This window comes from Zonotrichia albicollis, chromosome 2 (genome assembly GCF_047830755.1).
Source record: "Zonotrichia albicollis isolate bZonAlb1 chromosome 2, bZonAlb1.hap1, whole genome shotgun sequence".
Classification (NCBI taxonomy): Eukaryota; Metazoa; Chordata; class Aves; order Passeriformes; family Passerellidae; genus Zonotrichia; species Zonotrichia albicollis.
The window spans coordinates 88,158,359-88,185,430 of NC_133820.1; the positions used below are offsets into that span (position 1 = coordinate 88,158,359).

The 27,072-nt window shown below is 37.1% G+C and overlaps 1 protein-coding gene across 2 annotated transcripts in view; it reads left to right on the forward strand.

Annotated features, from left to right (window-relative positions):
- GPC6 (glypican 6) overlaps nucleotides 1-27,072 on the forward strand; it is a 736,313-nt gene that overhangs the window by 532,960 nt on the left and 176,281 nt on the right. For both annotated transcript variants that reach the window (XM_074535617.1, XM_074535616.1), the window contains exon 4: nucleotides 3,844-4,009. In XM_074535617.1, coding sequence (XP_074391718.1) covers nucleotides 3,844-4,009 — 166 coding nt within the window. The remainder of the gene's footprint in view (nucleotides 1-3,843; nucleotides 4,010-27,072) is intronic.

Below are 27,072 nucleotides of genomic sequence, written 5' to 3' on the forward strand. Positions count from 1 at the left end.
TTTGAGGTCTTGAATACCTCTGAATGTAATTAATATCTACTTTTCGGCTAGTCTGCAGAAAAGTACTTAAGTGTGAGAGGCTTATTTTCTTTTAAGATGGAAATGGGAAATGGGTTTTCAAAATGCATTTCATAGCATTTTCCAGCAGCAAGAAGGTGGTTGAAAATCAACTTTGTGATAATCTTCAGATTTCAGGAGTTCATCGCTTTCTGAAATACTCACACTCTAAGTTGGAATCTTTTTATATTTTGGTTCTTACCAAGATATCAGAAACGTAGACCAAAATTTGACTATTTTTTGCACAAGAGATGTCATCTTTTGTTGAGGGAAGAAAAAGATCTAACTGTACTCTTTGAAAACAAAGGTACAGAAAAAACAGCTGAAGCTGAGAACTGAAATTTGGCTGCTCACTGATGACTAGGTTCAGAAAAGCACTTAACTGCTGTAATACAGCATTTAACTTTTAGTCTTCAGACTTCTAAAGTAGCTGTGCAATTGGTAATATTTCTCTGAGCCACAGTTTGGATACCTAAAGTCACACCAGTACTGCTAAGTGACAAGTGAATATGGAGCAGGATTGAGAAGGGGACTCATCCCATGCCTCAGTCACAGCTTAATTGTTAGCCCTCTACACAGATGTGTTTTGGACCTCTCCACCTTTCTCCCCCTGCAACGCAATTTAGGCAGGATAGACATTGTCTCCAGAAACCTGCATGAACCTGTCCTGTTGTGGCCCCCTCCCTTCTGTCAACACTGAGCAGAGTATAGTCTAAGCCCTATGAAACCTCCTGTTTCACTTCAAAACACACAACATTATATTTAGCTTCCTCTTACTCCCACTGCCTGCACTACTGACTCCTATTATTCAGAACTCTTTGAGCTGAAAAATAACCACCCAAAATAATAATTGTGTATTTTAGTCACTCAGGCACTAAGTGGAACCCAGGGGAGGTGTAGTGCCAATACGATGTGGTAGTATGGGATGTGGCCAGCTTGGAGCAGAAGGTGTGAGCAGTAAGGGAAGTGAATGCAGGCCAGCAGGCACAGAAATTCATCTGTGCTTGTCTTTTATGTCACCAGTGTAGCACACTTTGAAACCAAGTTCTGCAACATCCAGCTGGATCAGCAAGGATTTGCTTGTGCTAGTCTTTGTCAGAGGATGATGTAGATAAGTCAGATGCAGATATAAATAACATGACAGAGGCTTCTGTAGAAACCTTCTCCATCTGCTCTTTGCTCTGACCCACCTCTTGGCTGCTTCTCTTAAAAAAGGTATTACTTCACTCCTAACGTAAGCAGAGCACCTTGCTTTCTTGTAAAATGCTGTTAATGATGCCACCATTTTGTCTGATATATTAAGATACTCAAGCAAGATATGATACACCTGGGTCCTGCTCATTCTTTTTGAGTGGTTGGAAGTTATCCTGACTTCTTCACAGGGGATCATGACCAGAAGTACTCTGTTAAAGGACTTGTGTAATGTGACAAGAATTTAAGATTCACAGGGCCTCTGTAAATAAATACTCTAACTGACCTTTAGGGTCCTGTCCTAGCAGATCTGGGACATGATCTGGATCTCTGGCAGAGTAAAGCAAAATACCTAGTTTCCTCTCAGATTGCTCTTGTTATAAAATAAGGCTCACATAAATATTGATAGTATCTGCTCTCTATAAAGACAAAATAAGAAAGTTAATATATAATATAAAGACAGGGACTGTCTTCTCTCTTTTAGACCTGTTTTTCAAGAATTAGATTGACAGGAAGTTTTTTTATAAGATGAAGATCTTATAGATATATGTCAGCACAAGTACCAAAGTGGATTTGAGAAGGTATGGATGGGAAAATATGTGGATTCCAGCTGAATTTAGGGGTCAACTAGGTGCTGATAACTTGGCATTGACAAGACTACTGGGACAGGGAAGAAGCATAACTTTAGGCATGAAAAGAACCTAAATGATAAAACTCTCAGTACTCACAAATGAAAATATCTCTGGCTTTAAGCAGCAATTTCAATGCAAATTTGAAGATTCTGTTTTTGACCGTAAATATAAGTATTCTGCTTTCTTCCTTCTGTGGTTCTAATCTTTTTATAAAAATTAGCCTGTTCTAGGTTTGGAGGTATACAGCACATATGGAAAAGTGACTCTAAAAAGTAGTTCTGAGCAGTGAAAATAATCAAGTCCACCTTTTTTTGAATTTGGATTTTCTGCTGTTCGATAAGGTGTTCAATGAGGAAGTTTCCCCTTGTGCTTTTTCTAACCAATGGGTCATTCATAACATCATTTTCAATGTGGATTCTTTGATATCTATGAGAAGCTGACCTCATGTTTCACCCTTTTCCTCAATAAAGGCAATAATAGAACCTCTCTCCTCTTTTCCTCTCAACTGTCTGTTTAAAAGAAAAAACATATAGGATCTTAATGTTCTGAGACCTGAAGTGCTCCGTTAAATTTGATTGAAACTGGCTGATGGTTCAAAAGCTATTGGAAAAGGATGGATAAATATACCTTCACACATACCATCAGTGTTCTGCTAGTAAAGTGCAGAAGTTAGTCCCTAGGAAACCAAAGCAAAAATCCCTTCTGAGCATATTCAGAAGCATGTGCTATATCTCAGAACCATTTTAATTTAAAAATGTCCTGTGTAAAGACTATGTTCCATATAGTTCTCTAAAAATCCATGATTTAACATCAAAAAGGGAAAAACAAATTCCAGAGAAAAAGAAAAGAAATACAATTTTAGTACAATCCTGATAATACAAGCGACATCAATCAGCTCAGTCTGTACCACTGTAGTGCAAAGTTAGATTCCTGCTTTCAGCACAAGTTACCATTATTATGGAAAAATAGTTTAATCCCTTCAAATTCATATCAGTAGAGATGTATTTATTCATAAACCAACAGGCTGTGTGAAAGGAGTGGCATTGCTTTGCAATCTCCTGTCCAGGAATTTTGAAATCACGGAAGAACCTGCAGCTCTTTGTCATTGCTCTAGATTGTCAGTCCAGCATGAGATACTTGTGCTCCACTGCACCATGACAAAATGCTAGTGTGAGCAGTACCTAGTGTGCAATTTTAATCCATGTTACAAACTCTGGCCTGAAAATGAGTATTTCACTAGTACATATGACTTTTAAAGTCTGAGATTAGAAAATTAAATGCAGAAGAGAAGTTCACACGTGCTGGTATGTGCCATGCTAAAGTGAAAATTGAAATGCACTAGATTGTCTATAATGCTTTTTGTCACTTGAGATGTCAAAAGCATACCAAAAAAAAGAAAAACCCCAAACAAACCCTGTCTGATCTCTTTATGAATTTGTCTGAGAAGAAGGTTATATTTGTCTGAAAATTGAATGATATCCCTTTGTCATCGTGTAGTTCAGAATAAATTTATAGAAACCATCAAGATTATCCTGGATTTACTGTGCTTTAATAAAGAGGAGATTTTAATCCAGTGCTGGTGTGACTGACAGTTCTAGTTTACATGGGAAGAGTGAGAAGCCTCCTCAGGATCCTCCATGCTAGGATCAATCAGATTCCCTGGATGTTTTTCCTTCGCCTTTCCAGGAGATTTTGTGTGGGAGGGCTGGGGAGGCAAGCACTGCTGTCAGTAGGGGAGTGTTGATTTTTGCATTCCTGAAAGTCGCTGCTGTGCTAAATGAAGATAATTGGCAGGGATCGATTAGCTTTATAGGAGGGTGTTATTAAGGGTTGAGCTCTTTTCACAAATTGCCCCTTCTGCATTTACTGCTTGTGAGGCATAATCTCAGCCACCCCGAGATTCACAGAACAGGAGATTGATTTCCTCCTTTTTCTTTTTCTTTCCCTGCCTTAAACTCTGCAGGTCAGTCCCACCCCAGGGTGCATCCGGGCGTTAATGAAGATGTTGTACTGCCCTTACTGCAGAGGACTTCCCACTGTGAAACCTTGCAACAACTATTGCCTCAATGTAATGAAGGGCTGCCTAGCAAATCAGGCTGATTTGGATACTGAGTGGAATCTGTTCATAGGTAAGAAGAGTTTCAATATTAGTGCAAGGAAACTCTGGTGATATCAAATTTCTGCAGGGTTCTGTGAGGTTAGAAAATGATGTTGGTCAATATTCAGAATGAAGCAACTGCAGATGCAGCTCACTTTCTAATTGAACTTCATGGCTTGCAGTAAGGAATGACTGCTCACCATGCCCTAAGCCAGACACGTTTCACATTTCATATTTCCAAAGGAATGGTGTGGTGTTACAGCTCCTGAGCTGAATTATTACATGCTATTTGAAATGTTGAGAAAGATTTGGTTGAGGATTTGATAACAAACTTAACCTGGCAGAAATAGTATGTATTACAACTGAAAACCAGGCTCTTGCAAGCTGAGAAGATAATAACATTGTATAACATCCAGTCAACATAAATCACAACAGCTGCTGTTCTTAATTCTGGTAGTACATGGTCAAAAAGCTATAAAAGTTACATATATGAGAAACTACTAATTGCTCATTCTTGCTTAAAATATGCTAATGTCTCCCTTCCAGTGTACTGAACAGAATGTCCCAAACATGCAACCTCATGTTAGAATGGAGCATAGAATATATATTCAAGAAAAACTGCTCCCACACTTTATTCACATAATTCTTCTTTCAAGTAGACAAAGAATTAGAAAGAATTGTCCCTTAAAGAGCCATTTATCTGTCCTGCAGCAAAACAAAAAAACCAATCAACAAAAAAAAGCCCAAACCCCACAACCAGAAAAAAACCTCCCAGAAGAATAACATATAACAAGAAATATTACTTTTAAGTTGCTTTTGGTGATAGAATAGGATGACAATTAGACAAGGCTGATGATAATATGGAAGGAATGGAACAGCTAGTTAGCCTGGACACTGATGAGTGTCATAGTCTAGACTGGATTTCAGAAAAATAAATGCAGCTGGAAAAAAATGTGATAACACTTTCTTTATAGCAGTCGAAGAAAGGAAATTTATTTTCTATTTTTGGAAAGATAAAACATAAGCAATCTCATTCTGCTTAATTTCAAACCCCACTGACCAATGTGACTTTGAAAATTTGACTCTGACTCATTCATGGATTTTTGCTTTACTCAGCAGTGCAAGATGGATAGGGAGAAGAAAACAGGATGAAAAATGAATCAGGGTATGAAAAGTGAAAACGAGCATTGAGCGTGCTATAAAAATAGCATGCAAACAACAATATCAACAATATTAAACAAATGATGCTGATCTGATACATTTGCCTTCCCAGTCTCTCATGCTGGCTAAAGGAGTTGACATCACAAACAGTACTGTATGGAGGGATACTTGTGGGATTACTGGAGTAAAAAAGATAATCTAAACATCATTTAGAAGCTAAGTAGAAGCTGATGAGAAAACAATTCTAACCTGTTAAGGACATTGCAAGCTACTTCCCTTGTCACTGAATGATAAGCAAGTGCTGACGTGTCACTAATTCTGACTTTAAAAAATTAATAATTGGCTTAGGCTTTTGAGAAAAGAAACCCATAACATTTGAACTAAAATAGACAGCAGAGTTTTTATTAAGGCAAGCACCAGTTTAAATCAAAAGCTGGAAGTTAAGGTTTGAGCTGTTAAGAGAAGATTTCCTTTTCTGGTGCTTTAAATTCAGTGAGAGTCTTGCGCATGGTGAGACCTGTTGGAAAGTGTGGAAATGCTTACAGATGCAGACTTTCAGAATTTTTGCTGCAAAGCCCTTGTCTGCATCAATGTCTCTTTGGTTTTGATTGTTCTTGCTCTCAGAAAATAAAAACTGCGTGAAAGCTTGTATGTTACGCTAAAACATAGTGCTAATTTATTAAATACCATGTCAGGCAGGCTACTGTGCAATTATCCCTGCAGGTCAGTGATGACAAGGCAGGATACAGTATAAAAACATCAAATCATATTTCGTATTTCGTCTAACTAAACAACTTTCCCTCTGTAACTTTATGGGGAAGAAAATAGAGGAGATACAAAGATTTTCATGTGTTTGGAAAAGATATTCTGCTTTATCCCATATTTCAGGCCTCTGACAGCTTTGCTGAAGATGAGGGTCCTTCCTTTATGAAAGACTGAAATGAGGCAAGTTGTCTCTGTCTCTGACAGCTGTCAGAGGCTTTCTAATAACACATGCAATTCCCTTAGTGGTAAACACAACAAAACTTCTACTCACTGAATTAAAACGAACAGCAGCATTTTACAGCACCGCTGAGCTATGAAAGATTGGAAATAACGCATGAGCAGTTTTTATCCCTGTTCCAATACTAGGAACCATGCACTAGTAAAAAAAAAGATAATTTTGTGCATTAACACTCCCTGCCTAGGCAGGAATCCCAAATGTTAGTGCATATTCATACACAACACAGTTTTGCTTAGCTCATAATCTGTGCACTGCAAAAGAGTTTTGCTTAGTTCATAATCTGTGCATTGCAAGGTTGTTTTGATAGAAGTTGGTACTAGGAGAAAACTCTTGGATATGTTTGCCAGTAACTAAGTAAATCCTGTCGTTTGGACTGCATGTCCTGATATTATTCTGTAGTTACAGCAATGGTCCAGCAACAGGCAAGATCTGCACGTGAGGAGGAGCAGAGGAAAGTAAATGAGCTGTTTGACAACAGGATGTGTTGCATGTTTCACCTAGTTTATAAATATAGAAGTCAGGACTGAAATCACATATATATAGCACTAATAAATCTTGCCTCTACTTTCAAAGCTAGGGAGAGTAGGACAACTTCCCCTAAACATCTGGTGCTTTCCAAGATTTTATAGACTGTGAAAATTGGTAGGAGGTGAAACAGCTGCAGCAGGATGAAACATTGCTTATTATACATTTCCTGCTTTGTCACCTTAAAGTCTGTGTCCTTTTTGTGTAACGTTTCATTAGAGGGTTTTTGTATTTTGTTGCCTATATTACTGCATGATAAAGTCCAAATGTTGCATATCTCATTCTAGCAGATCATCTGCAACTCAGAATTTTGCCTGAGAAAGGAAGACAGTGTTTAATATCATATTATAATTGTAACACTGTAATGAAAAAATGCACCTTCCAGGTATTTATATAAAATATTTAAGTGGTATTTAAAAGCAAACCTGCCACACTGACTTTAAAAATGTGTATTTTGCAAAGCTTGCTTCTGATGTTTTGCCTGTCAGTTACCCATCATAATCTCCTTTGCACCAGTCTCAAGTAAAGTTGGCAAATGCAAGATAAAAAGCGTGAGCAGAGGAACTGTACTGCTGAGGAAGGAGATTGCCTCAGTGAGGAGTTGACTGATTCTGTGGAGTGGGAAAAAGGGGATTTTCTCTCTCATGGCCCAACAGATATATTCAAAATTATTCTTCTCTCCATGGAGCTATACCAATTAACAGCAATAAGAATCAGGCATCCCACTGTTCATTCTGTCACAGAAACAGACGAGATGGAAAAACTTATTCCCACTTACAAAAATTTAAAGCCCCTGTATCTTAGGGAATGGCATCCAATTTTAGCAATACTGTTACTCCTCTTTCTCTTACTAACCTGTATTTAAGTCCCTGTTCCTATCTTGAGATTCTTTGACTTTCCTTAACCTTAGCTTTCCCTATAATTGGTCATTTATTTCCCTTCAAGTGCTCTTTTTCTTGAGCAAAAATATCAGCTGAGGAATGAGCCCACATCAGTGGACACCACACTTTCTCTTGGTATCCTCATTCAGCTTCAGAATCAACAGCCGTAAAAAGATTATTTCTATGGAAGCAAGTGCATCTCATTCTGATGAGCTGCCTTAATTACAGGTTCAGGATGGTAAAGTGTCCATAATCGATTTGTTTTTTGGAGAATTTCTTTCACAATTAGAGTTAAGTTTCTTCTGTCTTGAGACAAAAACATAGATGATACTAAATCTGAAAATCTAGCAAGATTGTGGGCCAATATGACAATCCTTATAGAAGTAATTCAGCACAACAGAAGAATAAAAATCCAGGTAATTGTTTTAACCATAGTAATTGCTGTATCTGAGCTTTTTTTGTGGAAATCCAAAGTAATTGATAAACGTTTTGTTGCTATAGTTAGTGATGCAGTGTAACGCCTGTGTAGCAGAGTATCAGATGCAATCCATGAAGGTTTGACACTGCATGGCTATTTTTATTTTTTTTCCCTACAAATTATTCAATGATAAATCAAACTCACCTCAACCATACCCCCATGTTTTATTAGGGAGGAGATTGTGGAAAACCCTTCAGAAGTTGTGCAGCAGCAGAGGCTGCCTCCCTGCCTGTGAAAAGGAGCCAAGAGTTTCTGTCCACAGCCACCCCTCTGCTCAGAGTGGGGAACAAGTGGCTTTGCTCTGAGTGTGTTCCATATTTGATAAGCTCTACTGTGCAGCAAGGCAGATCAGCATGCAGCGTGTTCATACTGCAGGATTCAAGGCCCTCCTACTGCCTCCATCCTGCCAGGCTTCACCAAAGGAGAAAATCATATCTGCAAGGCTTCAGCAAAAGATTCTCCTGACAGTGTTAAAATTATTTCTTTTGTTGTCATTACAATGGCTCTACATTACTAATTAACATTCTTCTTGTTGTGCTTTAAGAATCCCTTTTTTCTTCCCATCAGTATGACTTAGACACTTACCTGAGGAGTTCTCCTGAGGAAGAGTATAGCATGCAGTCTCACTTAGAGCAACTTGGTTATTTTCAGAAAAAGTATGCAACAAAACCTTAACTACTTACTCCTAGTGAAAGTTTTAGTGATGAAAATATGCAATCAACTTCATTTACTGCTTACAAAAGTCCTGGTGTCTCTGTGCTTTCTCTGTTCCATGTGCAAGGATAAACATTTTCTTTTAATGCTTCAAGAGGCTACCCTGATTTGAGGTTTTTAATGGCTTATTACAGGATTAACTGTCTTCAAGATTCACTTTGATTCAGAGAAAAATCAGTGTAATAGTAATCCTTTACTATTTTCTTGTGATTTTTATGAGGTCTCAAAGCAACCTTCTTTTGTCCAGGCTGAACAGCCCCAGCTTACTCAGCCTGTTCTTTTAGGGAAGGTGCTCCAATCTTCTTATGAATTTCATTAAGTTCATGCAAACCCACTTCTCAAGCTTGTCAAGGCCCCTCTGAACCCCTGGATGGCACAGCCCTTCCCTCCAGCATGCTGACCACACCACACTGGTGCCAGCTTGGCATTGTCATGCACACAAGCTTGGTGTCATCAGCAGACTTGCTGGGCATGCACTCAATCCCACTGTCCCTGTCACCAGCAAAGAAATTGAACAGAATTAGCCCCAGTACTGGCCCCTGATGGACACCACTCATCACTGGGCTCCACGTGGACAATGAGGCATTGACCACAACTCTGTGTGTGGCCATCCAGCCAGTTATTTTTGCACTGAGTCGTCCATCCATGAGATCCATGTCTCTCCAATTTGGAGACAAGGAGGTCATGGTCAAGGTCAAGGTCAAGGATGGTGTCAAACCCTTTCCATGAGTCCATGCAGATGCTGACAGTTGCTCTGCTCTACTCCCAATGCCGTAGCCTCGTCATAGACGATTGCCAATTTGTCAGGCATGGTTTCCCCTTTATAAGGGAACACTGGCTCTCACCAATTACCTCTTTGTTCTCCATGTGATTCAACACCATTTCCAGGAGAATCTGCTCCATCTTTCCCTTTTATTCATCTTTGCATAGTACAGAGCAAAGGCTGTCAGTCTGCTGTAACACTCAGTAGGCAAAAGTCTTGTCCTGGCTTAATCATGGTAAGTAAGAGCTAAATCAGAGTTTTTATCAAATTTAGTTACCCGGAACTTGAATATCTTTTCTCTACCACCTTCCTCCTTAATCATTATATGAAAGTATACTGTACTGTTTTTTATATGTTAGCCTTTCACAAAGACTCTGGGAGAAACAATAAGTTCTATTGTTCCCTCCATGGAGAGGCACTGCAAAAGATTCCTGCAGCCCTGGGGTGCCATTATGCCAAATTCAGAATTTCTGGTAGAAATTCATCAATTTTGGTTTTATGAGTGTAGAATGGACACTTAAATACAAACACTAAAAGTTTGTAATTTTCATCTTGTGCTGATATAAAAACTGATAGAATTCATGGTCAAGACATCCTAAAACTCAAACCCAGAATATAAAGCCTTATTTTCAGTTATCATATGATTTAAAAGTATTTTAAAATTTTAGGCTAAAACCATCTTTCCTTGCTTTCTTTCTGAGCCAAAGTTATCATGATGTCTCAAGTGAAACCACCTTTGCCAGCTAACAGAATTAAAGTAGGGAAAATTATCTTCACCTAATGCCTTTCATCTTTTCTGCTTACTTCTTAACACAACTTGAGCACCTCCAGAGTCTGCAGAAGTAATAGTTTCTCAAAGTCTCCTCTCTGTACAGACTGTAGTAGGTGTTATACGCCAATATCTATTCCCTTAGTGTCAGGGACACTTCCCTTGAAGTGTCAGGGTTTGGTGAATGGCTCAAAGGGTGTGAAGACACATTGTGATTATATATTAAGAAAATGAGACCCTTGTTCAGAATTATTTTTCCCTATTTTAGATTATTTTTACAAAAACAAGGGACAATGAGTAGAGTATGATATGTTATACAACTGCAAATCTGGTTGATCAGAGGTTAAGAACAAGATTTGCAGATGTAAATCCAGTCTTTTTTATGAGAAAAACCTTTCATGTGCTTCAGGCCAATTAGTCTCCATAATGCATAGGCAGCAACACGAAGGAATTTGTAGTGCTATTAAAAACACAGGCTTAACACCTGCTAACAATTATGTCAGCTCAGGTTAAAGATATGTAATTGTACAAATGAAAAGTGAATTCATCTTGACAATACCTAATTAAAAGTATTTTACTTTTTAAATTCTCTTGTAAGCAGTAACCTCCATGATCCCATATTTTCCTCTTGTTTTCCAAAAATAGTATAATCAGTGCCTACAATTTAAATACAATACCAAGATCTGATGGTTTAGAGTACACAGGAGCACCCCTGAAATAAAGGGGACAACACCATTCAGTATGGTAAATAATGTGCAGAAGAGGAGAACAGTATTTGTTATTTCCCACTGCTTTTCTTACCTCAGAAGTGTAAAGGGTAGGCAACCTGGGTGTGTAATTCCTCGGATGGAAATGAATTCAGCCTGAGAGAAGCTCTCTGATGTTGTGGGACTGCCAGCAGAATGCAAAAAGCACCAGCACTTGCTTGCTGCTTAAACTCTACTTACCCTGCCAAATGTCTGTGCTCCCCCTGGGGCAATATAAGTTCTTACAAGCAACTCACTGCATCCATTGCCCTGTGTGTTTGCTTTAGGATGTGTCACTGAAGAAAGAGATTCCCTCCTGCAGGACTATGGGGATTGTGCTCCTGTTACTGGATCAAAAGAGCTGGGAGTCATCTGGCCTGTTCTTGCCAGTGACAGCTTGTTACTTGGAGGTGCATCCTGGAAGGGGGCTAATGGCTTCACTCAGAGTAACTCCTGGAGACTGCAGCTCCTAAAGAGGGACTGTGGATTTCTGAGAATGCAAATGTTTAGTTGAATGATAGCAGCAAATCTCTTGGGACTGTGAGCTTTGGCATGTCTTCTGGAAATCACGTATGGAGATTAACTGTGCCGTCCTCTTTAAGGCACAAAAGATATTAGTGCCCATCACACATCATCATGTCATACATCAGCTACAAATACAGGATCAAATTCAGCCATTCTAGAATTATGGCATGCAAACACAGTTCTCTTGAACTGTATGATTTCTGCACATGCAGGAAAAAGCTTCTCAAAACTTGAAGTGATATGAAGCCACATATTCAGCATTTTCAGCAGGCCCCATGTTGACTGCAGCACTTAGATGCTACAGCTTCTTTTGAAAATAGCAAGACTGATCAGCATTGTCAAAAAGTTAAAAAAAATTTATAATGAAACCATTGGACTCAAATGATGACTCTTTAGTTCCATTTTCATTCCTCTTCTCCAACTCCTTCATATTATTTCACATCAAAGGAAAATGTCTGTCTAGTACACATGAGCACAATTTGGAAGTTGCGGAGAGCAGCAAATTTCTCTCCGTTTAGATTCAGGGGAAGTGCTGGGGAAGCTGTTTTGCCACTGCCATTAAAATGCTATGAATTAACCAAGGGATGTTGCATAAGACATATCTAGAAACAGGAAATATGTTCATTATTTATTGCTCAAATACTCTATGCTTCTGGGACTATTATTTTGTACTTTCCCGAGTCCATAGCTATGCCTTCCCAAAGGGCATCTTGCTTCCAGGAGAGCAGTAAACAGTGCTGCTATTTCTGTCCTAGGTTACCATGCATATTAGCACCTCAAAGAGTTTTCTCTTTAGTGGAGGATTTGATGTCTCAATTAATTGCATTTATGTAGGGCTGAATCCCTGTTTACCTGTTGGGATATCCCTCAGGCACTTCACTGTGCTCATCTCCCTGTTTCACAGGCAAGGGATCAGTTGGAGAATATTGTGCCTCTTACCTGATCAGGTTTCCCTTCTGGTTTTGGGGATTTGGGCTGGTAGGTCTCTCTGGCATATGAAGCACACACCCAGACTACTGAACTTGGCTGTACTTTTATAGTTCAGTTACCTGAAAGAGCTACCTCCATGCAGTTGTGCTTTTTTCTTTTCTTTTTTTTTTAAGGATTACAAATCCAAATGGAGAACATGTGAGTTTCATTTTACCCAAAGCAGGTGGGACTAAATATCCTTTCAATTGGTTTGAACTTGCTAGTTTGGCTGTGCTTAATTGAGGCAATGCTGTATTACACTAGCAAGGGTGAAAATTATGTTATTTCTAAAAATATGTCTTTGGTTAAATCACTATTTGACTTGGTCAGTATTGATAAACTTGAGATATTCTGAATTCTATTTTTGGCAAATACTCCTGTTTTTAAGGGAAAAAATAATTGTGCAATAATTAGAATTTTGCCCAGAGGAATACTGATGGCTTTATTTCAACTTTAGTGGAAATAAAATTTATCTCTCTGTCCATATTTTTGCAATTTTTTCTGCTTGTATTTAGCTCCACTTAAGTCTTTAAAATCTGAGGAAAGTATTGGTTGCACCATGACTCCATTTTATACATTTAAAGTATTTTATCTTGGAATCTTCATCCATTTTATAAAACTGCATAAATAAGAAACAGTTTTCATATGCTGAAAATAAACTTGAAACCATGAAATATCTTGAAATATATGTCTTTTCTGATAAATTGATTTACTAACTATTTCAGATTCTCTAAACTTCATCTTAGAAACAAATGTCAAATTATTCAACTCTCCATTATTCAGGCAAATGTAATAGAGAGATAAATGTAACTCAGAGCAAATTTGTTCTTCAAGTAACTATCAAAACACTTGGTTGTATCTGAAAATACTTTGCTGAGTTTATTATACAGTATCACAATGATGTCAAAGCAAAACTGACATTGATTTGCTTTTTATTATAATTTTCAACCATTGCTTTATTAGGGCTGATCTGTTTATGTTAAATTCTTAGGTAGCATATTATCCATTTAGAATCACAGATTTCTTTTTGGAATACAGAAATAGTGTTGGCAACCAGCCTTAATTTCTCCTTACAAGTAAACCCTAATGCTGCAAATGAGCAATACACACACAGATAAACACACACACACACAAAAAGTGATCTTTGATTATAATCATTCTGTCAGATTGCATTGATGAGAAGTCTGGGGGTTTCTTAGTATCAGTTGCTTATGCTTTTTAGTTCTTGAATTTCAGATAAGGTTTCAATTTTTCTTGAAAATGAAAAATTAACCCAAAACTCATCTCATTAAAAGAATTCAAGTGTGTAGACACTCTCAGTCTAAATCATTTAATTTTCTTTACTTTTTGGCTGCTTATTCAGGTCTTTTTTGAGCTACGCAAATATTGTCCTAAGCTGCCAAAAGCTCTAAACATTATTAACATCGTGCAAAACCTGCTCAAAATTCTTGTAATTATATTATATATATATGTATAATACATATTATACATATGCATATATATTATAATATGTAATATTAATGCAAGAATAATGTTCTTAATGTAAGCAAAATGTTTTCTTTTTTTCTAATGAAGCCACACAGATATACAAGGGTATTGTTTAGACTCAGTCACTTTACTTATTTTGGAAAGTCTTTTTAAAGATAAGCTAATAGAAGAAGGTGAAGAGTGTTTGGCTGAGCTATAAATTTCTCATTACTTGGCAAAGAGGCTCTGATAAAGATCCCTAGGTAGTAGCCCATATCAGTGCCAGATTTAGTGGAGCAAAAACTTGAAATCATTGGAGAGATTAGAATTTTAGTAAAACAAAAGATTCAGGAAGTAATTATTTCTTTCTGATAAGGGTCCTATGGATTCCCTTCTTGTAATAGGTTAATCCTCAAATTTTTTTTTTTTTGTAAAGAATGTTTTATCAGAACCAGGAAATACTAGGAGAAATATAGATTTTTTTTTTCCCTTATCAGCAGACAATCTTACCATTTCTTAAGTCAAGAGAAGGAGTTTGATGCAGAGTGCTATGACAGAGCTGGTATGGCCAAAATTCATTGAGCATTTTTGCAAGAGTGGAATCTAAAAGTGTTCTGATGCATTTGGGAAATTTCAATGTTTAGAAAGTAATGTGAAAAACTCTGCTCTTAGATTTCTTATTTCTCTGTGTTACTCCGTGTCACCTGCCCTGTAATATAACATTCAACATTCCTTAATGTCATTTATATTGCAAGTTAACCTATGGGAGTTTAAACTCCCATAACATGTATTTTTCATTTAGCCACCAGAACTTTCCATGTCAGTAGGAACTCACCTTCATAATATCAGACTTCAATTTGCAGCAGCAAAGAGCATTTTTATCTGTCTTGCCTTGTTAACTCTTAAAATACTTTTATGAAGGAGAAACTAGCAGCTTGAAAAATAAAGGATGGAATTTTGGTTCTGCTGGATATTTGTTGCTTACCTCAGGAGAGAGTCCAATTTTTCAACTAAATGATGCATCTCACTGAAATGCTAGAAAATGAGATGAAGGTCACTCTTCACTCTCAATGTATAGGTTATACCACCATCTTGCGCTTAATTCAACTGTGGAATAAGATGAAAACCATCACTAAAACAAATTATGGGCCATGGAGACTGGACAGTGCCAAAAAGGCAAGAAATTATCCTGAGCATGAGACAATAAAACATGGAGCACTCACAGGATTCTAGCTTGGATTTCACAAATGAAATTATACAAAAGGTTTACCAGTACATTTAGCTCTTTTAATAAGACATGTAGAATCAGATCCACTGGCCTTTAGCTATACTTCAGCTTCCTTATTTTGGTATATTGATGAAAATAAGGAAATTAAGAGGATATAGACTCTCTCTACTGCAGGAACAGGAGCGACAGTTCTGGTCACACACAGCTACAGTTTGGGATTTATGTTTCATTTGTACACTCAAAATACAGGGTTTATGTATTTCTTATGACAAGCTAAAAATTAATCCATTATTATTTTGTCAGTTGAAATTTTGCTAACATCTGTAGTGCTGAAAACATACTTTAAATCAGGTTCTCCTCTTTGAACTGCATTTACTATTTGGTTAGCTTTTCATAAAAATTAGAAAAAAAAATATTTGTGTTTTCTTTCAAATTTTTCCTGGGAGATTTTCTGTCAGGAAAATATTTCCATGTAAGTAATAAGAGATGGCTGCTCCAAGTTACACTGATGGCTAAAAAGACATTTCAGTAATACAGTAATCTTCTATTCTAGATATTAATTTCTGATGTTCTCATTTTGAGTTGACTGTACCCAGATAAATCACTTTCAAATTATTAGACAGTTTTGAGGCATCTCATAATATTTAGTTTGCTTTTCCTCTCCATATACTATTAATATATTCTTACAGTATCTTTCAATCTTTCAATTGATACAAGTGTATATTTGGTGGTTTTTTTTCAAATGCAACTGCTAGAAAAATACATACAGAGCCCAGTTGTCCAACTGATGTGTGTTTTGAAGAGTGTAAAAATAAATTAATATCTTGAAAATTAAAAATAAGCAAAATTATAGTAATATGCAATTCTTTTTAAGAAGCCTCTGAAATTTCCATTCTAATTAAACTTTTCTTTAAAAGCATAATAAAAGGATTATAAATTGCTCAGGTCAAAATCTGGAAGGACAGTGTGGCAGAATTTTAACTGATGCAAATACTTTGCTAATGGAAGTATGTCAATGAAAAAATAATGAAGATCTAATTCCGCTTATGCTGAATGTATCAATAAGGAAATAATTCTGAAATTACTTCATTTTGTCAGGCTACTTGTTACTGAGAGATGAGAAAAGCAAATACTTATTTTTCTTTGTGTAAAACACCTCCAAGCTCCTCATCAAGTCTGTCAGTTTCAAGACGTAGAAGAATTCTCTCCCCTTACAAAAAGAAATTTGTTAGTTGGAATATCTAGTTACATAGGTCATGAATTCTAACGCCGAATTACTGAATAAAGTCCAATTCATAGGGTAAGGGTAGTCTTGTATAATAGGTGAATTCACATTTGTTTGAAATCTGGTGATGTTAAACCCAAACATGAGTCCAGACAGAGCTGACATGGAGATTCCACAGATTCTCTCCCAGTTTGCCTTGTCCAAGCAGAACAGGCTCCAGGGCCCAACAAATAGACAGCTACTCTTTACAGAGAGAGAAACCATCAAATCCATGTAACTTGCACTCTCTGGAGAATAAACATCTCACAGGGAAGCAACAGGTTACAAATAGCCTTTTCCAAAGGTTTTGACACTGAATTTTCTTTTCATTTAATTTTCTCGTCTTATTTGGTCCAAATGGTCCAAATTGTGTAGTCTTGTGGCTTTATAGGGCTCTGTAAGTGACAAGAATGCAGTCCTTTCCAGCTATGCAGTTTCATTGGTGGTGTTTGTGGGCTTTTTTACCAGTTTTTTTTTACTTCTTACTTTTTTTAGTGTTCTAAATAAATATGCAAATCATGTTGCACACAGGATTCGTGTAGTATAACTTAATCAGCATTGTAGGAAATGTGTTTTTACTTGCCACAATTCATGGCTTGTTTTTCTAAAAGCATTCGATTTTATTGTCACTTTCACCTCTGTGGACTTCTTCTTTATTTGCAGGAAAATAAAAAGCATTTATGAGGAAGAGTAATACATCTTTCAGCTTTTAAGTTGGTCACAAAACCTCTGTGTTACCAGAAGTCTTTCTTGTTCAAATTTTTGAATGCCTCTCCATAAATCTACACCCAAGTTTGGGAGATCTGGGAATACCATACAAAATAAATAGTTCCATCTAAAATGAGTCTTCATTTATCTCATGTGTTATTTTGGTATTCCGGTTCAGTTTATTTGCTGACATCTTTTTCTTGGAAACTGACTCTCAATATATCCCACACAAATGTGCTGAGCTGTTACAAAAGAGACAAAAGAAAGTCAGATCTCTGACTCACTGTGTTTCAGGAGAGGATGTTTTGAGGGTGAGAGAGTAGATTTTCTGAAAAGTTTCCCTCAAGTTCAGAGTATTTCTCAAGGTAGACTGCAAGACCTTCAGGCATAAAAGTATTATTCCAAGTATTGAAGATCCCTAATATGAATATGAAAAAGCTAATTATCTTTTCCTGTAGACCAAATTGCTTTTCAATCCTTGTAAAAATATAAAGTGCAAAAAAAAGGTAAAAATGGTACTGAATTAGTAGGTACTGGATGTGCAGTTTCTGCTTTTCATTACTTCATACTGAAATCCTAATGAAATTAATAGAATAAATAACTATTATATTGCCATAGAACACCTTGCAGAACAGGATTAACATTCAAGGCAAATAGGTTAGTTATGAAATATCAATATTTTCAATGGAAAGTGGGTAGCTATTGAAATTCCTTTGAGTCTGAATTTCATAGCTACCCAAAGCTTTGGTTATCTGTCAGACTCTTCTAATTTAAACAGATACAGACAAGAGAAATATTATTTTGTTTGATTTCAATTGGATGACTGAATATTTCTCTAAAGCATTTAAACAAACTCACCAAATTAAAAAAAAATTATAGTTGATCTCATTCAAGAATAAATAGGAGAATTTATGTAATTTTTTATGAAAGGTAAGAGAAAATGTGCAGAGTTGAGCTATTCCACATTATATACATGGATGTATTTAATTTATACTTCTTACTTAGTGAATGAAAGGGTATGAGAGCTGAGTGAGCTCCCAGAAGTGTGCTACACAACATTTCAAGTAACAAAATTTAAAAATGTTAAAATGTTCTTACGTTAAATAATTGCATTGGAGAGGAGGCAGCAAGCTGATGCTTGAAGAATAGCAGCTGTAGTTTGTTTATTTGGGGGAAATGGAGCAACTGCCTTCATACATTTTAGAGAAGTGCCAAGCATATGAATGGGCACCATCCCAACCTAAACATCTTTGTACAAAAGTATTGTTTGAAAGAAAGAATGAATCGACAGTGCAAGTACTATGTGTCATCTTTTAGTGAAGAGGAAAGAAATGGAGATGGATGAAAAAAAAGGTCATCATAGTTCACAGGATTAACAGGAATCACAATTTTTTCTTTAATTGACCATTGGCCAGTAGAACAGGTTTTATCCTGTTTTTCTAATGTGTAAACTAGATAATTTTCACGGAGTCACCTAGATGATCTGGCTGAGTACTTGGATTTTCACAATATATTTTCTAACTATTGCAGCAAATTGTGGGGTGAATTGCTGTCATTTGGGAATATCATGATGAGCCACACATCCCTTCCATTTGAATGTAAAGTGGAAGATTGTTTGCCTAGTAAGAATAGCACCTTGTTTTATCACAACACATGCCAATTCCCAAAAAAGCTTGCTGAAAAAGACAAGTTTGCATGGGTTGGAAATTCAGGCCACATCAAAAAAAGCTTCAATGCTAAAAGAACAGTGAACACAGATATCAATAGGATGCTTTGCCACATGTTTTTACTGCAATTAAGGTGCAACTTGAGTTTTATTTAGTTTAGGTACTGAAATCAGGTTTACGTCCTAACTACAATATAAAATAGTAGCACAGATTTGAGCCTAAGCTTGCTCTCTGTATTTCCCTGAGCTCCCAAGTGGCTTTCTGTAACCTGAGTTCACTGATGGTCCAGCCACATCTATTATCTATAAAGCTGGAATGGATATTTCCAAGCAGAATACTATCTTTCCTCTTGCTACAGAGACTGACTTTTTAAAGGAAAAAAACACACAGCAAAAAGAGATGTTGAACAAAATCTTAATCAATTTGATTTCCAACATGTACAATTCCTGCAAATTTTAACTTGAAAAGAGATTAAGTATCACAGTTTGCAGTTTATGTTCTCATAAACTGCTACTAAGGAATCTCAAAATTCCCAGAATGTTTCAGACTCTGTCTCTATATGGATGACATTCAATCTGAAAAGGCTTATTCAATTCATACTTTTAAGGCCATAATTTTCCATGTGCACCCAAGAGAAATTATCATGACTATCTGAACTTTCTAATCACTGTGGGTAATTTTGTCTTTAGGAAGATCTTGCCTAAGACAGCTGAATTACTTTTCTTCTCTGCAGAAACTCACTGTGTATGTGATATCTGTAGCAGGGATCCAAAAGAGCATAGGAAGCAAACAATGCAGATCTCATGGGGTCTGAGCAGCTGCTGACCAATGAAGATTGCACCCAAGCACTGGAGTAGATGTACATTTTTACATGCTCTTTATGCAAAAATCTGATTGTGGCCTGAAGTGTGGCTTCGTTATTAGGTGACCTAATGATGCTGCTTCAGAAAACAGTGATGACAGTCTTCCCTGCATTTTCCTGTGTTCCAGTCCCTGCACTGAAGGCCAGAAAGCTGATCTCCGTAAAACAACATATACTTTCTTTTCTACTTTTTCAATAAGTGTGCTTAGCTGAGTTTGTTCTCTGATTTGTCTCACCCTGCGACCCAGTAGGTTCTGGCACCATGGCAAGGGAGGGGATGTGTCGTGAGCTAGGAGACATCAAAAAATAATAAAACCACACCCCTAAAATGCTCTGTGTTCTCAGTACTTCGTATTAGTCATCCTAATTTCACAGAATTCACAGAATTCACAGAATCACTAGGTTGGAAGAGATCTTTAAGATTATTGAGTCCAACCCATGCCCCAACACCTCAACTAAACCATGGCACTGAATACCATATCCAGTCTTTTTTTAAACACATCCAGGGATGGTGACTCCACCACCTCCCCTGGCAGATCATTCCAGAACTTTATCATTCTTTCTGTGAAAACCTGTTTCCTGACATCTGACTTATATTTCCCTTGACACAGCTTGAGACTGTGTCCTCTGGTTCTGTCAGCTGCTGCCTGGTGAACGAGACCAACCCCAGCTGACTACAAACACCTTTCAGGGAGTTGTAGACAGTGATAAGGGCACCTCTGAGTCTCCTTTTCTCGAGGCTCGACAATCCCAGCTCCCTCAGCCGTTCTTTACAGGACTTGTGTTCCAAGCCCCTCACCAGCCTTGTTGCTCTCCTCTGGATGCAAACCAAAACTCCCCTAGATTTTTACTTTAAAACTTTTAATCCTTTTTCCTCACAACAGCCTGACCCTCCTTAGGGATTCACTAGGATGAGGTGTAGTCATATCCCAGTTACCTTTTGATAGTCAGGAATCAACACAGTACCTGAAAAGTAACAAAGAGAGGAGACAAGGAGAGCCTGAAAGCCTTCATCTGTGGTTCCTGCTGGGTGAAGGAGCGAGGAGCTGCCACTGCTGTTCCTTCTCTCTTGTATGGGAGGGGTGACTGGGGCTGGTGCCTTGTTTGCTGCTGAGCATATGGTCTGGCACAGAGTGGGAAGGTGTGACAGAAAACACTTCTAGTCCTGTGAAGGCAGCGTGTGAGCAAGCTACATTTGGGAATCACTCTCTGGTCACGCTTTCACATTTGGCACCCATGCTGCTTAAGCCAGCCCAGGCAGTCCCCATGTGGCAGCCAGCTGTGTTTGTCCCACTGTGCCCTGACCGTAGGATCCTCCAAAGAAACAAACAGGGACAGCCAGCATGGTGGGAATGAGCTGCTGGGAGGAGTGTCAGGGAGAGAAAAAGAGCTCCCTAGGCCAGTGATGTCTATGGCAATATCAGCCAGGTTGTGATTTAAGAGATTAGTTTGATGCTACAGAGATATAAAACTATGGGCAGCTACCATGAACAGGTCAATCCCATTTCTGTCCCTGCCACAGGTTTGTGCCGTGCCTTTTCCAGCAGCAGAGGGGCAGCCAGCCTGGGGAGAGCTGACTGGGACTAGGACCCGCAGAAAGCTACCCAGCCACAAAACTAGGATAGGCTTTCAACTGGGATAGGCCTCAGCTAACTGATGTAACTCACATGCCACTATATCAACTTACAGCAAAAAGAAATCATTCAGGATAAGAAGTGGAATTCTAATTTCATCTTCATCAGTAGATCTTTAGGTGCATTTTGAAGCAACATACTTAAGGTGAAGAGTCCTCTTCTAGTCCAAGAGCTGGAAGCTGTCGAAATCAGAGAACTCCTTCCCATCTATGTGTTCCTTCTCCTTCCAATCTGCTGACCTGCTTCCTAAGATTTCTTCAGCCTACTAACCTGGTAGAAAATGAACTGTGAGGGGAAAGGTTGTTTGGAATTGTCAGCCAGAGCAGCATCCGTTCAAGAAGTGGACAACTCAAGCAGAAACGCAAGTCCTAACTTTACATGAGATGACTATAGTCACCATCGCTGGAAAGGTGTCTTGTAATTTATTTCTTCTGCATCCCTTTGACCCCATATGGCTGCATATTTGCACTGATTCCTTTGCACTCATTTGGATGCTGATAAGGTGTTTTTCTGAACAGAACCAGTGCCCAAGCATAAAATAATCATGCCTGTCACTTTTTTTTTCTGATTTTTTTTTGTTGTTGTTTTAAATCGGTTTTGTTCTCAGTGTGTTCATTGAGTTATCTTGGCTTATTTCCCCCTTTGATCACCATCCAAGGCATGGTAGGGCCAAAGTTAAAGCTGTGGGTGCTCATAGCAGGGAAGCCAGAGGAGGTGTGGGGTAGGAGAGTAAGATGTCCTTCTAGCCTTTTACTACCAGCTAGTAAAAGCTCCTACCTGTTGCCCCATCTTAAGGGTTTGCTTTTAGTCCTTCATTAGATTATATGCAGCACAATAGTGAAAAATATGCATCTCCATATAGAAAATAAATTGTCAAATACTTTAAACGTTCGCTATATATACCACTTCATTATTCTAGTTTTAATAAGTTTTAGATAACTAGCTCACAGCTTCCTTTTAAAAATTAGTTATGTGTAAATTTCTGCTTTTACATTTCTGTTATTTGTATTGTTTCATGCTCTAGGATGAAGAAATTGTGATTTTGTTTTATTTTAATTTTCCAGTGATCTTATTAAAGATGTCTCACTATACTGAAAGATGCAAATATGATGTATAATACATCCTCCTACATGTTATGGACAAAAATATTTTAAAGATTTTAATCAAAATGTCTTAAAGGCCTAACTATGTTTATGAACTGGAAATAAATAAGAAATAGGTAAGAAAACGAGAAATGAAAATAATGGAAAATTATAACATAAAAAGTTTTCTTCTGCAATTTAGAACAGTGGACTGCTAAGCAGGGATATGTAGGAAAGCTGACAGAGATGGCAAAATCTCTCTTTAAGAAGGTTCCTGCATGAATAACAGTAACAAATGAAAAGGAAAAAGAAAAAGCAGATAGTAAAAAGGTATTAAACCATGGTGAAATATTATACACAATCAAAGTCTGTGTGGTTCCTTGCAGTAAATGTGTCACTTTATTACACAAGGTCAGCTTTAATCAGGATACTGAAATTAATGCCATTTTTAATATATTTTCATTTCACTGTATCAATGAAAACATAGCAAAGTAGTTGTGAATACAGGTCAACAATGCAGAAAGCTCTGTGAAATGCAGCTTCAGCCCATCTCAGAACTACAGAAAATCCTTTTTCCTTGTGTTTTTGAGGTGTTTTAGCAAGGAATTCAGAACCCCAATAGCAGGTTTGGATGATTGGTGCTGACAGCAAAACTGAGGGGAGGCATTGCTAAAGGAGCTGAAAATGAAAACTGTAATTAAATGCACAAGAAAAAAGGTTATAACTTAGAAAGAAGAAGTCCTCTCCATCTTCCACATTTTTACTGTTTTGGGTAATTAAATGGTATTTCCTCACAGGTATGCTTTTAACTGAGTTGCTCTTTGCACAGATATTAGGGAGAACTAGAACACAATGACAAGAGTCTGTACACATGAGGAACTACCATTTTCAATGAAACTTACCCAAGAAAAATAACACATAATTTCTTGTCAAAGCAGACAATGTGCACTCCTGAGTAGTTATAGTAACAATCTCTGCAGAGATTGTTAAGCAGGAAAAGAGGATTTCCCATGTTCTGTAGGAATGACCTAGACTAGATGCCTTTTTTCCCATACTGTTAGCATATTTTCTCTTCACTTTTAAAGCCAATATTTCAGCCTGATTTTTAATAGGAAAAATTTTAACATTTCAAGGTTTCATTGAGCCATACCCTGTATTTAAGAGTTTTTTGTGCAACTGAAATGATGCTACAGCCTTTTAAATTGCAGTAATATTACATTTCATTAATTACAGAGAGCTTCCAAATTAGATATTTTAGTTTACATTGTTCTATGTTACCTCCTAAATAAACATGAGGTCTTCTGTTACCAGAATTTTGAACTGTAGCCGAGTTCTGAGAGAAGAGTGAGCACAAGGAGGACTGTAATTACAGCAATTATGGAAAAGTAATTTACTAGTTGTGCAAACTGAACAGCTTTGAAAGAGAGTGGATCAACCATAAAAAAAGTTCAATATTGAAAATAAATATTTTGGGATCTCTGAAATGGTTGTTATGTGGATAAGCATACTGTAAACATTTTGTCTAAAGTGATATATTTTAATTTTAAAGACCTTTATAAATATAACTTTGTGTTTTTATAAAAAGACTTAAAGATGTCAGAATTATGCATAGATATGCAGATCTGTCATTTCCCATCTGGTATATACTCAGAGCTTACTAAAAAAAACAAATAAATACAGCTGAATTGACATGTCTTTGGGGAAAAAGAATGAAACCCAAACTTCTACATTTTGAAACAGGTGAAATGATAATTCATTTAAAAGGGAATAGGTTAATGCCAAAATATGCAGTAATTAATCAAATTATCTAGAGAGAAATTTGATCAAAATGTCTCCCAAAATGTAGATGGTTCAGAAGCCAAATTACCATGTAAACAGTTATGTTTTAGACCAAGAATATTCATACTTAGTTTTTCAGTGCTTGGTCAAGAGAACAACAGGGCTTTGTCAGCTGTTTCTGAAGACTCCACAAAATGGGTTTAAGGAAAGCAAGACCATGTATCCCACATGAAATTTCTAAACAGTTCTGCCCCTTCACCAAATATCTTACTCAAATTTTAAAGAGTATATAAACAGGAGAATGAAAACAACATGCAACTTAAGTGTTTTTATCAAATCAGGCCCATTTTTGCAGTGGCAAAAGCTAGGGCCATGCTGTGGGTAGCTGTGCTCTGCCGCACACCTCTGTGCACTCTGCCTCCTGCCAAGGTGCCAGAATACATCTTTGTGCCTTCATTCTTCCTAAGAAAGTCAGAAGTTAGGGAAAAGACCTTTATATCTGCAGTCCATCCCAGATGGAGACGTTGCATAGGCTGGCAGCATCCCCACGGCCTCAGGGACTCTGCAGCATCTCAGGTTTAAGCAATACACTTGCACTTAAAATGGCAGCATTTACATCTCGCTTGCCTGTCAAGACAGAGCAGCTCAAAACCTAATGTAATTGAGTGGATAATAATAGCAATATTTCTCTGATCTGATTCATGAGAATGGATGTTCTGACTATCAGTTATTACCCTCACTTTGTGATTTTACATCCACGTTTGTCTCTGAATAATAGCATCCATTACAGGCGCTGGCCGTATTCCGCAGTCAAATTAAGCCACATGGCAATTGTGTGTTCCATTACTTTGTAGTAAGTCACAGCACTTAATTGCATTTTCACAATACTAAGTCATTACAAGCAAGTCAGAAGCAAATAACAAGGCCTGAATAAGTATTTATAGTCATTCAAGCTTTGAGGACTGTTACGTGAGAAACTGTCACTTATGCTTTACCGGGAGAAAGTTAAGACTTCTGTCTAAGAGTTAAATGCCTGAAAACTAAAGGGCTGGGCCAAAGCCATTATAGAAAATAAACTGCTTCTGTAACAACCCTGCTGCTGTAAATGCTTCTTTTTATATGAAGCATTTGACTTAAATGGATTGCAGTTACTCTTGACAGTATGAAAGAAGGTACCCTAAAACATTTTAAAAAGCTCTTGTATTCCACCTTTAAAGCTTTGGTGTATTAACTTGGCAGAAAATGGCTTATAAGAAAACCTTACTTATATGAATGACAAAGCTGAAGAGGTCTATATGCTGGGGAAAGAATACATCACTTTGCCAGTGGGAAAGAGCACAGGTACCAGCTGGGGCTCATAAAATAAAGACAGAGGATGCAAAAGGATAAAATACCATAACCCTTGGTCTTTTATTTTGTTACAGGTCCAGAAATCTTTCACTGTTGTTTGTAACACATGCTTTTCTGTGGAAAAAAAAAAAAAAAAAAAAAGGAAAATAAGTAAAAAGCTTACCTATTTGTACCTTGCTAAAAATTCTCATTCAATACATCTGATTTCTTAATTGCTTCTTTCTGTAGCAATAGGTGTGGAAGTACCATGCAAGGCTCTGCAGAAATCTATCAGGTATTTGTATGCAGTTCTGAGATCCTACTTAATTAAATCTGCAATATAATGTTGCTGGGTTTAACTGGAGTCAGATTCTATACCATAGAAGGTAAAATGCAGTTCCAAAATGTATAGGATGACTCAAAGAATTTATTATTATCTCAGAGTAGAAATTCTTGTGTTGTCTTTAAGGTATATGTGTCTTATTTAGTTTATTTGCTTTGAACTAACTTCATTCAAATAAAAAGCTACTCTACTACAAGAATAGTTTTCTAATTAAACAAATTAAAATATACACCAGGAAGACAAGCCCAGCTCTATAGTAGAAATAAACTTAAGCTATTATGAAAACACATAAGCATAAACAAATATCCTTTCATATCCCAAAATTTTACCATTATGTTCAGAATACCCTCCCTAAGTATTATTTACTTAGGGAGTAAGTAAATATTCCAATTTTTTCCAGGTATCCGGGGCTCAACAGGCCAAAGGTATCCATAATAAAGTAGAATTTGAATTTCTCTTGAAGAACCTGAGAAACAATCCCATTATTGGCAGCCTCTTCTTATGTTTAAAGAGTTTTTATGGATACATTTCTGTGATGGAAGCAAGTGAAAAGGATTGCTACATGTTGCTTTTGTAGACAATGTTTTTGCATAAAATTCTGATCTGTTTTAAGTCAACTGAAAAATAAGACAGTGGAGAATTAGAAGATATTTTCATTTTCTATTTCCTCTTTAAGCGGGAGATTTATTCTGTAAAATCTTATTAGAAGAACCACTAAAATAAAGATAATTTTCATGTTTAATTTGTTGTAGAAAGCATAAAGAGTAATATGCCTTTGTATCATTTTACATTCAACTTTTTCCAAAACATTTATTTTCTTAACAATGCTGAAGTGTATGTAGCAAAAATTGCAGGAAGCTGCTGGAAGGTTAGTTTGAGGGTGACTAAACAAACATTCATTTGTTGGATAAATTATAAGGAATAAATTGAGTCAGGTTATTAGGAGACATATATGAAGGTGAAAAAATTCTGATGAGGTTTAGAGAGGTATAAAGTTGATGAGATGGAAAAATGCAGAATACTCTAGTAAATGCTAGCAGAGAGGGATGAGGACAGACTGTGAATGTTAGTGTAAACGGAAAGAAATACAGTCTGATTCGGATAATAGGAGAAAAACAGAAATCAAATGCAAACAACTTAGCTCAGTGTTGAATAACTTGTCACCATGATGAAGAAATCTTTAAAAGAGTAGCTGTG